This window comes from Budorcas taxicolor, chromosome 8 (assembly GCF_023091745.1).
Source record: "Budorcas taxicolor isolate Tak-1 chromosome 8, Takin1.1, whole genome shotgun sequence".
NCBI classification, from domain to species: Eukaryota; Metazoa; Chordata; class Mammalia; order Artiodactyla; family Bovidae; genus Budorcas; species Budorcas taxicolor.
In genome coordinates, this window is record NC_068917.1 from 55,369,032 (window position 1) to 55,383,029 (window position 13,998).

General features: G+C 43.7%; 1 protein-coding gene across 1 annotated transcript in view; it reads left to right on the forward strand.

Annotated features, from left to right (window-relative positions):
- The window catches only part of PCSK5 (proprotein convertase subtilisin/kexin type 5), a 503,247-nt gene that overhangs the window by 472,000 nt on the left and 17,249 nt on the right, over positions 1 to 13,998 (forward strand). Inside the window, exons 31-35 of the mRNA XM_052644706.1 lie at positions 2,109 to 2,326; positions 3,766 to 4,002; positions 6,410 to 6,640; positions 9,160 to 9,337; positions 11,477 to 11,694. Coding sequence (XP_052500666.1) covers positions 2,109 to 2,326; positions 3,766 to 4,002; positions 6,410 to 6,640; positions 9,160 to 9,337; positions 11,477 to 11,694 — 1,082 coding nt within the window. The remainder of the gene's footprint in view (positions 1 to 2,108; positions 2,327 to 3,765; positions 4,003 to 6,409; positions 6,641 to 9,159; positions 9,338 to 11,476; positions 11,695 to 13,998) is intronic.

Here is a 13,998-nt window from a genome sequence, read left to right on the forward strand (position 1 = left end):
CATTCCCTTCTCCATGGAATCCTCCTGGCTCAGGGATCGAATCTGGGTCTTCCACACTGCAAGCAGATTCTTTACCATCTGAGCCACCAGGGAAGCCCTAAGGTATTGAGAGGGCCTCTACAAATTTTGCCAACTGAGTCTTAATAATGTCATTTAGTGCATTAGATTAAACCAGAGGATTGAGGGTAGTTAAGCAAGTGAAGTTGTAAAACTGGCCATACAGTGTAGACCTAAGTACATGGCCAATAAAATAGGTTCCTCAATCACAATAAGTTCCAGGTAAGGATAATCTTTTCTAAAGGGATTTATTTTAGTCACAGAAAAGGCAGTAGCCTGCCGGCAAGGGAAGGCTTCAATCCAATGTGAAAACATACAGACCATGGCTAAAGCTTATTTACATCCATTAGACAGAGGAAGTTTTACGTAATCCATTTGCCAGACCTCAAGTGGTCTGGGCAGTATAAAATGTCAGGGAACAGTAGGAAGAGGCTTCCCTGGGTTGTAGTTTAGATAAGCAGGACAAGTAAGGTAAATATTTTTTGTTAATGTTTCCCCATTAATACTGATTCATGAAGCCTACCATTTCATCACAGACTGAAGGCTTACTGCATGTAACCAGCGGTGGGGAGTGGGAATTTCAGAATCTCCAGTAGGACTGGCTTGTTATACAGTCCAAACGAGAGCTTTCTCTTTTTATCCAACTAACAACTGTTGAATTTCCAAACTTGTTTTTCTTTTTCTGAGGCCAGCTGTTGGACCTTTCTAGCCAGTTTTTCTAAATCATTTGGGAAAAGATATTATAAAATATCATTTAGCTGCCACTGGTCCCTTTAAGAGCAGCATTCCTTGCAGAAATATCAACAAGATGGTTTCCCTTAGCTTCCAGAGAGTCAAGTGAGAAGCCCCAAAACCATAATAGCTAAAGTGATGGGCAAAAAGTATATTCACTAATTATTACACATAGGGGGCATTTTAAGTTTTATTTCCATTGCTTCCCCAACATTCCAAAACCATGAGATACTCTAAAAGCAATTTAAATAGTGGCAGTTATGTCCTTGGCTAAAGTACAAACCTGTAAAAGAGCATATGATTCAGCCTGTTCAGTTAAAGTAGCCATAGCTAAAGATGCTGCTTCAACAACATCAAAAAGAGTGGTAATAACATACCCAGTACACTATTTACTATTGTCACCTTGTTAAATGAGACCATCAGTAAAGCAGGAGAAGTCAGTGTTGCCCAGTGGAGTCTCCTGTAGATCAGTATGAGGAATCAGAAGGCGGTCCTCAGCACTAAGCAGAGGTGAGCTACTTCATCGGCGACAGAAGGGAGAAGAGTAGTCGGGTTATGGTTATTCTAACATAAAAGAATTAGGTGAGGAGCAGTTAACAAAAAGACTTCATAGAAACCATCTGGCTGAGAAATGTTGAATGTGATGAGAATTCAGGAGAATCTGTACTGCACGAGGAACAAAAATGGCTAAACGGGATTCCACAACAATTTTCTCAGTGGCCTCAACTGAAAGGGTAGTGGCTATAATGAAAGGGTAGTGGCTATAATGACTCTAAGGCAAGAGGGGTATCCCCATTCCACAGGGTCCAGTTGCTGACTACAAGTACCCTGTGGGGTCAGAGGTGGTCCCCGTGTTCTAGGTGTTTACTCCAAGGGCATTCACAACCTTTTCATATGCAAAAACTGTATATGTCATTAAACCTTTAGAGCCTTTTAAAAATATTTTAACTGTTACATTTTAAACTGTTTTTAAATGAAAACCATATTAAATGGGATAAAAAGCATTTTCTACTCTAACATCAAAAAAAAGAACAAAAATTAAGAGATAAAATAGAAAATCAGAAGATGACTAAACTATATACAAATTAAAAAGTTGTTTTCAAACACCCTAAATTCACAAGGATAATCCCTACCCCTTTCATTTAATTTTTTTTAAACCTCTTTTTTTTTTTTAGCGCCTTCCCCAGGAAATCTGATGAATTCATTTTCGTTGACAACAGCCATAGTCCTTGCATTTTCAGCCCTAATTCTTGACTGCCAGGTGTGAATCAACTCCCTAGTTGGAAAGCTTCTCTAGTGGCTCCCTCTTCTTCCCACAGGGGCTTCTACGCAGATGATGATACTTGTGAGCACTGCAGCTCTTCCTGCAGAACTTGTGAAGGAAATGCCACCAACTGTCAGTCCTGCGAAGGAGGCCTTGTCCTAGACCAGGGGGTGTGCCGGGAAACCTGCCCTGAGAGGCATGTGGCCATGGAAGGGGTGTGCAAGCGCTGCCCAGAGATGTGTCAGGACTGCATCCATGAGAAAACATGCAAAGGTACCTGGGAGCCTCAGGGGGGAGAGGGCGGGGGCCCACTACCTGAGAGTGGGAAGTCCAACAAGATCTGGGGGAAACCATCTCCACGCCTTTACTGAAACTGACCTCTATGGGGGTCACTGAGAAAACTGAGGGTGACATAAAGCCTTTCCATGATGGATTCTGCAAACTAAGACAGACAATAGCCCATTTTTTATAAGACAGACAAGAGCCCATTTTTTAACAAGATTTCTCCCACACATATGTCCTGGGCAGTTAGGGTGTGACAAGCACTGTCCCAAGTGCTAGAGATACAGATAAGAACCCAAAGTTTCTGCTGCTCTGATCACAAAATCTCATGGGAGAGACTAATATTAACAAAACACAGAGGTGGCTGGAGAATTTCAACTGTTATAAAAGATACAAAAGTAAGGATCAGGCAACTGTAAGACTCGGAGAGTAGCCCTCTAGCTAGGAACTTTCTCTGAGATTATCTCCTGAGAAAGGCTGTCTAATTTCCTCTGCAGAATAAGATAGATTCATTTAAATGTTCAATCTGTCCAATCCAAAGGATTTGGTGTTACCTAAGTGCTTTCTGGAATTCCCCCACGAATAAGAGAATAGGCACAAAGAAACTAACAATGCATTCTTCATATGGATTACTGAACTGAACTGAACTGAACCATGTATATTTCATTAGTTTACCCTATCAGGGAATGGAAAATTAACTATTCCACTAATTCTGAAACTGCTTTCTGTATTAAATAGAACCAGGAGTGTTCAATAGATCTGTTAATGCTTTCTGGGCTTTCAGGACAATACATCCAGCATCTCAGCCCTGACTCATCTTCCCTGTGATTTTTTGCAACTGAAGCGGCAGATCACTTTAGGATTTGCACCCAGGACCATCTAACTGGGCCACCATAAGTGGTCTCCTTTCCCAAGGCAGGGCTTGTGAGACAAGGATGACGCCTTGGCAGAAGGTTGGGTGGGTGAGGTAGGTAGGTGGGGGTGGGGTGGGGTGTGTGTGCGTGTGTGTGCGTGCGCGTGCGTGCGTGTGTGTGCGTGCGCGTGCGTGTGTGTGCGTGCGCGTGCGTGCGCGCGTGTGTGCGTGCGTGCGTGTGCGCGTGCATGCGTTCAGTCATATCTGATTTTTGAGACCCCATGGACTGTAGCCCACCAGGCTCCTCTGTATATGGGATTCTCCAGGCAAGGATACTGGAGCAGTTTACCATTTCCTTCTCCAGGAAATCTTTCCGACCCAGATATTTAACCCATGTATCTCTTGTGTCTCCTGCATTGGCAGGCAAATTCTTTGCCACTTGCATCACCTGGGAAGCCCCTGGGAGGATGGCCGTGAGGCAAATGTACCCTGGAGTCAAATGGGTCAAAGTGGCAGGGGATGGACTAGCCCACTGCAGAACAAATGAATTCCTTTCTGCTGCTTCCCCCTCTCCCAGAGTGCATGCCTGAGTTCTTCCTGCACAAGGATGCGTGCCACCAGTCCTGTCCCAGCCACTTCTACGCAGACAGGCGCCACTGTGTTCCCTGCCATGAAGACTGTCTGGAGTGCAGTGGCCCCTCGGCGGATGACTGTGACCTCTGTGCCGAGGCGTCCTTGGTTCTCTACGATGGGCAGTGTTTAGATGAGTGTCCAGAAGGAACTTACTTTGAAAAAGAGACTAAGGTCTGCAAAGGTAAAGATTTTGGGCTGTGTCGCTGAGCACCACGTCCCAGGGAACCCACGATGATGATGGGTTTCTGCTGAGAGAAAGCAGGTCTGAGGTTTGTACAGTTCCAGCCCCAGAGCTGTGGTCTCAACTCTATACCTGTTCTAGTTTATTATTTATTTTTAAATGAATATTTCCTTAGCTTCATGATGTAACTTATTAGCACTGAATCACGTTGATCCCTCCTCACAACGGTAGCTGATCAAAAGGGATTTACAACAGAGATGATGAGCCTTTGAAAGTCATCCAAATTATAGAAATTTTTTCTTAAAATGTTATTTCATTAGAGGTTCATAGCAGTGCAAATAAAGCCGTGCCACAGAGGGTTTTCTCCATGCTTTTTGTCTCCCTAAAGCCCACTCCCCCTCATAATCACCTGCAGGCAGCCTCTACTGCCTGGGGTCCTCTATTCCACCTCCCATTTGGCATTTCAACCCCTATAAGTGCAAGAAAGGATCTGTTATTAATTATGCCTCCTTATGTTTTAAGTAGGCATGAATTCTTTGCTTCCTATTAGTTGTCAGGAAATAGAAAAATTAATTAAATATACTGTCCACCACTAGAGGAATTCTCAAGCAAGTAAGAGAAGCATTCTGATTGAAAGGACTTTCCTTTTCCCCCCAGTTTTATTGAGATATAATTAACATATATAGCCTTGTATAAGTTTAAGGTGTATGATGTGATGATTTGATATATGTATATATTGATAAATGGTGACCACAATAAGGTTGACCAGCTAATACAGCCATAGTTTTGTTTTTTGGGTTTTTTTTTTTTTTCCCCGTTAGAACACTTAAGCTCTACTCTTAGCAACTTTCAAGTATACAATATACTATTGTTAACTACAGTCACAGGATTCATTGCAATGAGGCAATTAGTGGCAATTTAGTTCCTTGGAAGAAGTGAAAGTGTTAGTCGCTCAGCCCAGTCCAACTCTTTGTGACCCCATTGATCCCAGCACACTCCTCTGTCCATGGAATTCTTCAGGCAAGAATACTGGAGTGAGTTGCCATTTCCTTCTCCAGGAGAGCTTCTCAACCCAAGGATCGAATCCAGGTCTTCTGCATTGCAGGCAGATTCTTTATCATCTGAGCCACCAGGGAAATCAGCTTAGCTCCTTATGTTGCCATTAAGCAAACACGAGTTGGTCATCCAAGGGCAGGCCCCCTAACCACAGTGAGAGCTCGAGGATGAACTTACGTGGCAGGAGAACCTCTTGGCCATCCACATCCTAGAACGTATTCAGGAAATGTGTTTGGTCAAATGTGAAGATGTAGTATGTTCCTACAGCCTTTCTGATCTAACCTTACAATCTGGATATACCTTTCTGGTGTGTTTTACATAAAGCCCTACTTAGTGACAATGTTCCCCCCTTTTGTGAAAGCACATGAAGATGAGTGGCTGTACCTGTGTAGCCAACCTTATCATGGTCACTACTTTGCAATATATGCATATATCAAATCATCACATTGTACACCTTAAACTTACACAATGCTGTATATCATTTTTATCTCTAAAAACTGATGGAAAGGGGCCGGGAGCGAGCACATGAGGAGGCTGCAAACCTATGGGTCAGTTTCTACAAGAAGGTTAAAGACTCTGCCAGAGGCCACCTGCCTGCACTAGGGTAGGAACTGAGGATCGCCTGGGCCTTTCTCTGGTGTTCAATAATAAAAGTAATCTGCCATATAGATAACTTTACAAGTTTCGAGTACATGTTCTTAATCTTCCTGATTTAATTTTCTTACTGAGAAAGCCCTCTGGTTCTCATCCCTGGTTGCCCATTAGAACCACCAGAGGAGCTTTGAAAAATGCAGATGACTGAACTCAGGCCAGCTCAGCTATTGGAAATTAACCTGTTATATTCCAGGCCCTCTAATGGGCACTCTGCTTTTCAAAATGACTATAAAAGAGGTTTATGTTTTTTTCAATCAATAGGTATTTACAATACACACTGGCAATTGTTATGTTAGAAATAAGCTCAAACTACTAGGAGGTCAGCAGAAGACCACAGAGGAGGAGTTACAGTGGCAAGAAGTCCACAGACTAGGGTGTGACTTTGCTGCCACAGAACTGCTGGTTATTATCATGCTGCAGTTTGGGTAATTATGGCAGCTCTTACTAACATTTCTGAGGTGGCTGCTGCAGGAAGGGACTGCCTGGGGATTACAGAGAAAGTGAACCAGACATTTTTTTTTCTCATCTTGCAACAAGAATGCCCCACCCTAGAGCCCAACTCCTGGCCCCACACCCTTGACACAGAACCCTAGAAATCTCTGAGCAAGGACGGCGAGCACACTTTTCAAGGAACTGATTCCCTCAAGGGGTGACCTGACTCTCTCTCCCTCGTGTGCTGTCCCCACCCCACCTGCAGACTGTCACAAGTCCTGCCGCACCTGCTCATCCTCGGGGGCCTGCACGATGTGTCAGGAAGGCCTGAGGGTGAACAACCACGGGACCTGTGTGCTTCACACTGAATGCACCGCCATGGAGTACTGGGACACGGAGGCACAGGCATGCAAGGCCTGTCATGCCAGGTGCTTCCACTGCACGGGGCCCTCGGAGTACCAGTGTCAGACCTGCCCACGGGACAGCCTCCTGCTCAGTGAGTAACTTCTCCTCTGAGGAGAGCTTGTCTTCCCCTCCATCTGGGAGACTACCTTGTACAATGCCTGGTGCCCTGCAGGAACTGGTGTCTTTTTTTTTTTTTTTTTTTTTTCAATTTTTCACACTGTATTTGGCTTTTTGAAGCCTACAGAAAAGATGCAAGAGGGAGAATAGTACAAAGAGCTCTGCACACGTGCCCTGTACCAACTGACCCCCGCTGGCCTTACATATGCTTCCTCTCACTCACTCACCTCGCTATAGAAAACATTGAGGACTTCAGTCTTCCTTATCCATCTGTCTTAGCTCCTCTTTCACATATCTCAGTAAACCTTCTTCCCAGCAGTTGCTGCTTCTTGAGACCATTCCAGATCCCCTGTCTCATCCCAATGCCCAAAGCTTCTTTTCTAATTATCTCCAATCTAGAGTGTTACCAGAGACCACCTCAGGTGACCTCATACAGAGAGAAGATATCTTATCACTACAAAGTGATCTTCTAACTAGAGATATAAATTAGACTAGAACCGAGATTTCAGTATTTGTGGTCCCTGCCAAAGCTGGATGCACGATGTCAAAGACCTGGTCTTCTCGTATTCTCCCGCCCTGCCCCTTACCGCCACCCCATCAGGGTGAGGCTACTTATACACTAGATAACTCCTCTGGAGGTTGTGGTAGTCTGAATAAAGTGAAAGTGAAGTCGCTCAGTCGTGTCCGACTCTTTGCGACCCCATGGACTAGTAGCCTACCAGGCTTTTCCCTCCATGGGATTCTCCAGGCAAGAGTACTGGAGTGGGTTGCCATTTCCTTCTCCAGGAGATCTTCCCGACCCAGGGATCAAACCCGGGTCTCCTGCATTCCAGGCAGATGCTTTAACCTCTTGAGCCACCGGCCTAAAAATGTACACAACCTAATCCTCAGACCCCCCCCCATGAATATGTTACTTTACATGGCAAAAAATATTTGCAGATGTGATTAATTCATTCAATAGGATTATTCTGTATTATCACAAGGGTCCTTATAAGATGGAGGCAGGACAAATCAGAGTCAATAGTTGAAGTCTATGTGACGTCAGACCATTCGAGCATCGAGAAGAAACTGGAGGAGAAGGCTACAAGCCAAGGCAGGCAGATGACCTTTAGAAGCTAGAAAAAGCAAAGAAACAGATCTTCCCTCAGAGTCTCTAAAAGGAACACAATCCCCTAGACCCACGTTAGACTTCTGACTTCCAGAATAATAAATTTGCACTATTCTAAGCCTACACATTTGTGGTAAGAGGCACCTAATACACAGGTGCTTCAACTTAGGGGGATTCAGGCCTCCCCCCTAGTTAACTAGATAACATTAGCTAGACAATAAACCACTGTCAACATTCATCTTTAACAGAATAGCCACTGAACCAAAACTGGCATTGTGCTGGGTGCTGGAAAAGCAGAGATGAATGACATGACCACTGTCCCTAAGCAGCTCACAGTCTCCAGGACAGAGTTTGGGTGGATTGACAGCACTAACAGCAACGCTAATATCATTTAGGGGTTTTTGGTTGTTGTTCCCACCAGTGCCTGTGCAAATGCTGATTGAAGTCACAGAGACAAACGGCTTCTGGTCTAGAGGTTTGTGACCAGTGGCTCATATTAATAAGGCAGGAGAGCCTGGCTTCTGTTCTATGAGGTTAAGCAGAAGTCAGGGAAGAAGGTGCCTCTAAGACTGCTTGTTAAACTGTGAAGCCAGAAAATCTCATGTTTTAACTTTATCATGAATCCACCCTTGCCTTCCACCCCCTAAATACTGTCAAGGAAGGTGAAAAGGCAAGAGTCAAGACTCCACCAGGATGGGTGGAGGAAGGACTCGGGTTATGTGGGGCTGAACAACAAACCTCCTACTCCTCTTGCTGAGCAGAGGATTCATGGTTAGAATATAATTCTTTAAATACATGGGCAAAAAGAGAGTCTCACTGCCCAGAGAACTTTGTGTCTCTATGGTAATGTTGTATGTCTGTCCTCCTACCACTGAGGAAACAAAGTTTAAAATTTCATTTTAATTCACTTGCATTTCAAGAGTCACACTGTCTGGATAGCACAGCAAAGCTGAGGGTAAAATCTCATAGTTTAGGCTAAAAATAGTTGAAATTATACGAACTTGTCATCACACTGGCCCTACACTTTGTTTTCTTCAATGGAGCCCTGATTCCTGCCATCCCAGTGCCCCTGCCCCAAATGTTCTCCCCATCCTGGGAGACCCATAACTTCCTCCTGCACACTCTGACGCCAGTGGTTTCTGTCCTGCCCACCACAGTCCATCCACTGTGATTTCTGTTTTTCCTCAACTCCTAATGACCTATGGTTGATTCTTGGACATTCATCTTAGCTCCTTAGATATCCATCAGCCCACAGGGTCACTGTCTCATTCCTCCTGCACCCCCTCTCATCGCCCTCAATCCCGGTAAACAGTGGGGAGCATATAGAGCTTTGGAAGACCCATGTCATGCCTGACATCAAGTCAGACTCTTTCCTCCCTTGGCAGACACAACCTGTGTGCAGGACTGCCCCGAAGGCTACTACGCTGATGAGGACAGCCACCGGTGTGCCCCCTGCCACAGCTCTTGTAGGACATGTGAAGGACGACACAGCATGCAATGCCTCTCCTGCCAGCCAGGCTGGTTCCAGCTGGGACAGGAGTGCCTGACCCAGTGCAGAGAAGGGTAAGGTGCTCAACACACTAGCCCATAATCACTCCAGATCTCACTGTTGGCAAACCCATTCTGCGTATGAGGAAGCTAACTCTTGGAACACTTAGATAGCCAGACTGAAGTCTTACTGCCAGTAAGAAACAAAGATGAGAGTCCAACCCAAATGTAATTGCTCTCTAGAGGATTTCAGCCAGTTCACAGTAATGGAAGAGGAAACAGGAAAGGCAGAGGGACCCCATGAGATAACACACAGAGTCAGACTGTCAAGTCAGACCCATGTGCCAAACATCACCAGTTGGAAGGACACAATAATTACAAGGCAGAGGTGATTCTTCTCTTAGAGAAGTCCATGACCATGAAGGTAGGTTCTTTCTCCTCTGGATCTGTTCTGATCATATTTAATACACGAGGTCTAAGCAATGGACATGGAGCATTGATTTTTATAAAGGGCACAATTTCCATTAAATATCTCCACTTTTACCCCACTAATTCTCCAACCTGCCATGCCCCCATTAATCCACAAATTGCAGGTTTCGCTACCATAAGCAACCTAGATCCACAGATGTGTCCTTTTAAAAGCATCTCACAGATAAGAGCTCTCCATCCTATGCTTATTCTGCTAGGAAACACTGTGAGTGTGTTTATCAGAAGGTCTGGTTACCAGCACATTTGGAAGAGGATTTGACTGGGCCATCTCTTCTGCCACCAGCATCCCCAGAAAAAATAAAGACTGATTACAGGTCTATTGTTAACTCTTCCTTCCCAGTCAGTAACCTAAAGCATTGAGAGTTTCCAGACCCAAATTGCAGGCCTATAATCTTGGACTTTCCCCAAATGCTCTTGACCAAATGTGCATATCTCTTATCTTCAGTTCGGCAGGAATTACTGCTTGTATCATTGTCTTGTGTTTTGATTCACCTCATTCATTCAACACATGCTTAATAAAGAGTTAAGGTGAGTAATCAAGGACTTTGTAAGAGCCTATTCTTCTTATATATCTCTTTCCCAGAAAATTATAAGCTCCTGGAAGAAAAACACATCTTACTTTTCACACAAGTTTCTACAACACTCAGCACAGAGCCACACACATTAGCAGCTCTCAAAACACACCAGTCACATAAATCAATAAAGAAAGGTTCCTGCCAGACTAGAGAGGGAATGGGATGGCCTGGCTCAGACCTTCATCTTTATCTTAGTAAGTGCTTGAAAAATCTGGATGCCATATAAAGAATCTCCATCTTCCTCAAATCAAATCATTACATACTCTTATGCAGACACACACACACATACACACACACACACACACAAATCTAAAAAGATTGCAGAACATGCAATTAAGAAAACAATTATTCCATAGTAAGTGAAGTTCCCTTTGGGAAGTGAGGTACAAGTTGCCATAAATCCCTTAAATGGGGAATAAATAGGGTATTAATTAGATATAAGTGGCTATTTTATTGAAATAGTTCCTTTCATAAAATCACTGATCCACATGCATAAACTTTGTATGTTAAATCCCCTTGGCAAGGCAGGTGTATACTCTTCTGTACCCTGACCCCACGCACATCATTATTTTGGTGTTTAACCTCAGAACGTTTTTAAGGCCCAGTTACTGTTTGTAATTATACACGAGATCCTCTTCCAGGCTATGAGGTTCAAGTGATTTCATAGTCACCTCATGCAAAAAAAAAGGGAGGGGGGCATCCCTGATGACTCAGACACTAAAGAATCTGCCTGCAATGCAAGAGACCCAGGTTCAATCCCTGGATTAGGAAGATTCCCTGGAGAAGGGAATGGCAATCCACTCCAGTATTCTTGCCTGGAGAATTCCATGGATAGAGGAGCCTGGCTGATTACAGTCCTTGAGATCTCAAAGAGTCAGACTTGACTGAGCAACTGAACAACAACTTGGTGTGATCTGTGCTAGGTCTTTCCAGGTGTGTCATCTAACTTAATCCCCACAGATAGCAGAGAGGGATTGTAATGTCCAATTTATGGATAAGAAACTGAGATTCAATAGATGTATTAGTATAATTGGTAATGAATCTAATAAGTAGATTCTAAAAGCACTCAGTTTGTAACCATGATTTTTCCCACCACACCCAACCTCTGAGCAAGCTTAGTACTGATCCTTTGCTTCTCTCCTTGGTTCAGATATTATGCAGAAAACTCCACAGGACAGTGCAAGAGGTGCAGCAGGAGCTGCAAGGCCTGCCAGGGCCCGCAGCCCACAGACTGCCTGTCCTGCGATCCATTCTTCTTTCTGCTCCGCTCCAAAGGACAGTGTCATCGCACCTGTCCAGAGCATCACTACGTGGAGCAAAGCACCCAGACCTGTGAGAGATGCCACCCGACCTGTGATAAATGCAAAGGTGAGGGCCCATCTAATCATTTTGCACGTGTGAATGGAAAAATGCAAAGTTTTTCTTTCTGCTTTGTCCTTCTCTCCTTCCATCACCTTTGGAGGTTCCTCTTGCTTGCCAACCTCATAGCCCATCCTCTCTAAGATCAGCACCCAGTGCTCTCTTTCGGCTTCTGCGCATCAGCCCTCTACCCCTAACTGCTCCTGCACCACACTGCTGCCTCATCAGATCCTCCCATCCTTCAAGGCCCAGATAGAGACATCATCCCCTACAGCAAGTGTTTTCCACCTACTGCCTTCCTTCTCTGCCTGACTAACTTGGAATCTGCCAGGCAGAATTAATTTCATTATTTCAACAACTATGTTGGCCTAAAATTGTTCCAAGCTCCATCTTCTTCTCCAGAGACCTACTTGTCTGTCTCAGAGATTCTTAGACTCAACATGTCCCAGAGTAAATACAATCTGGGTTTCCTCTGATATTCACTCCTTCTGTTAATGGATCCACTGTCCAACCAATTGCCCAGGTCTGATATCTTGAAGTTATCTTTCATTTGCCTCCTGTACACTCACATACCTTCCAATAATGGTAAACTTCAAGGGCTATTTATTCTCCCCACTGAACATTTCTCTGCTCAGGTTTCTTTCTCAATTCCTACTATCCTGATTCTTTATTCTTAGCATCTTAGATGATTTTCTGAAATAGTCGGCATACCACCCCAACTCTGGTCTTGCTACTCCATACCCAGGTCATCCTGCACAATAAGTAATGCCAGAGCAATCTTTCTAAAATTCAACTTTGCTCATTTTTCTCCATAGTCTGACATAGAATATCATGGTGAATTCCTCTCAACATTTAAGAAATAAATACCTCCTATGATGTTTTTATTCTTAAAATATATTAGATTAATATTGATGGCTGGTAGGATACATTCCAATCATCTTGGCTATAACTTGCTCTTTTTCTATATAAATTTTATAATCAGTCACATATCATTTAAAGAGTCCCTTGGATATTAATGCATTGCACTGAAATCCATCTTTACAATCTGGAGTCATCACACTTATGAACATGGTATAGCCATCTCTCCAATCTATGCACTCACTCTTTTTCCTGATACTTTAAATAAATGTTTTCTATCTTTAAAAAGTAACTGAATTCTTTCCTCAGTCAGTCCTCTTAGTTTATGGTCTCAATTCTCCTTCCATATACCTTGAACCTGGAACCACCCAGAACCACTCAGCAGCCACCAAATAGATCATCACTTTTATTCCTCCATGACTTTTATCTGTGCATTTCTTCCTCCTGGAGAACAACACTATTAACTCTCAAGTTAAAGACCCAGGTTGAATGTAATCTTCTCCGTGAAGCTTTACTTAGTCTTCCCAGAAATCTTTCTTCTCCCTAATTTTACAGTCACAGCTGTTTTTACATTACATTTCAATTAAACATGTCCGTCTCTCTTACTAATTGTAAGACCCTCAAAGCAAGGACTGGACCACATTCATTTTATAGCCCCTATTTCTAGTCTAGAGTATCATACATAGTAAGTTTTCATTAAGTGTTTACCAAATGGATGAATGAATAGAAAACAAATAAATTCTAATCTCTTTTTGCAAATCAAAAAGTGTCAGGCACTCTGTAACCAACCAGTCCTCTGTTAAGCTCTCAGACTGATCTTTCTACCTGACTAATACTGTAGGACGTCTCTCTGCTAATAAGACTCTCCATTGATTTCAGGGTAGAATCTTAACTTAGTAGCTTTGCATAGGAAGTTCTTCATAATGAGACTCTGCTCATAGTCACCTCTCACCCCTCCTCCTCCTCCACCATCCTCTTATCCAAGCACAATTATTTACTGTAAACCTGAGCCAACCATGCTGCTTCTCCTTCTGGAGTACTTCTCCAGCCTGTTTTGTCTGGCTACCTCTTTTCCACCCATTAGAGTCAGCATTGTCTCTAGAAAGCCTCCTGTAACCCATCTCCACTTATCTGTGTTTGATAAGTACTCTATAATCATTCACCTTTTTATTTATGCAACACTTATTAAGCAGTATGACCCAGACAATGGCAGTACAACTGTGAACAGGAAAAACAAGATCCCTGCGGTCAAAAGGGCATATTTTATAATTGCTTGCTTACTTTTTTGTCTCTCTTCCTCTAGACTGAGATCCTCAAAGGCACACAGTAATGTGTCTTGCTTACCTTGGCATCTTTAGCACTTGGCACGGTCACAGGACTGGGTGGCAGCGACAGCGGGTTACTTCAAGGGCTCCTGCGGGCAATGGTGGGGACCTCAAGCCAGGGCAGCAGAGG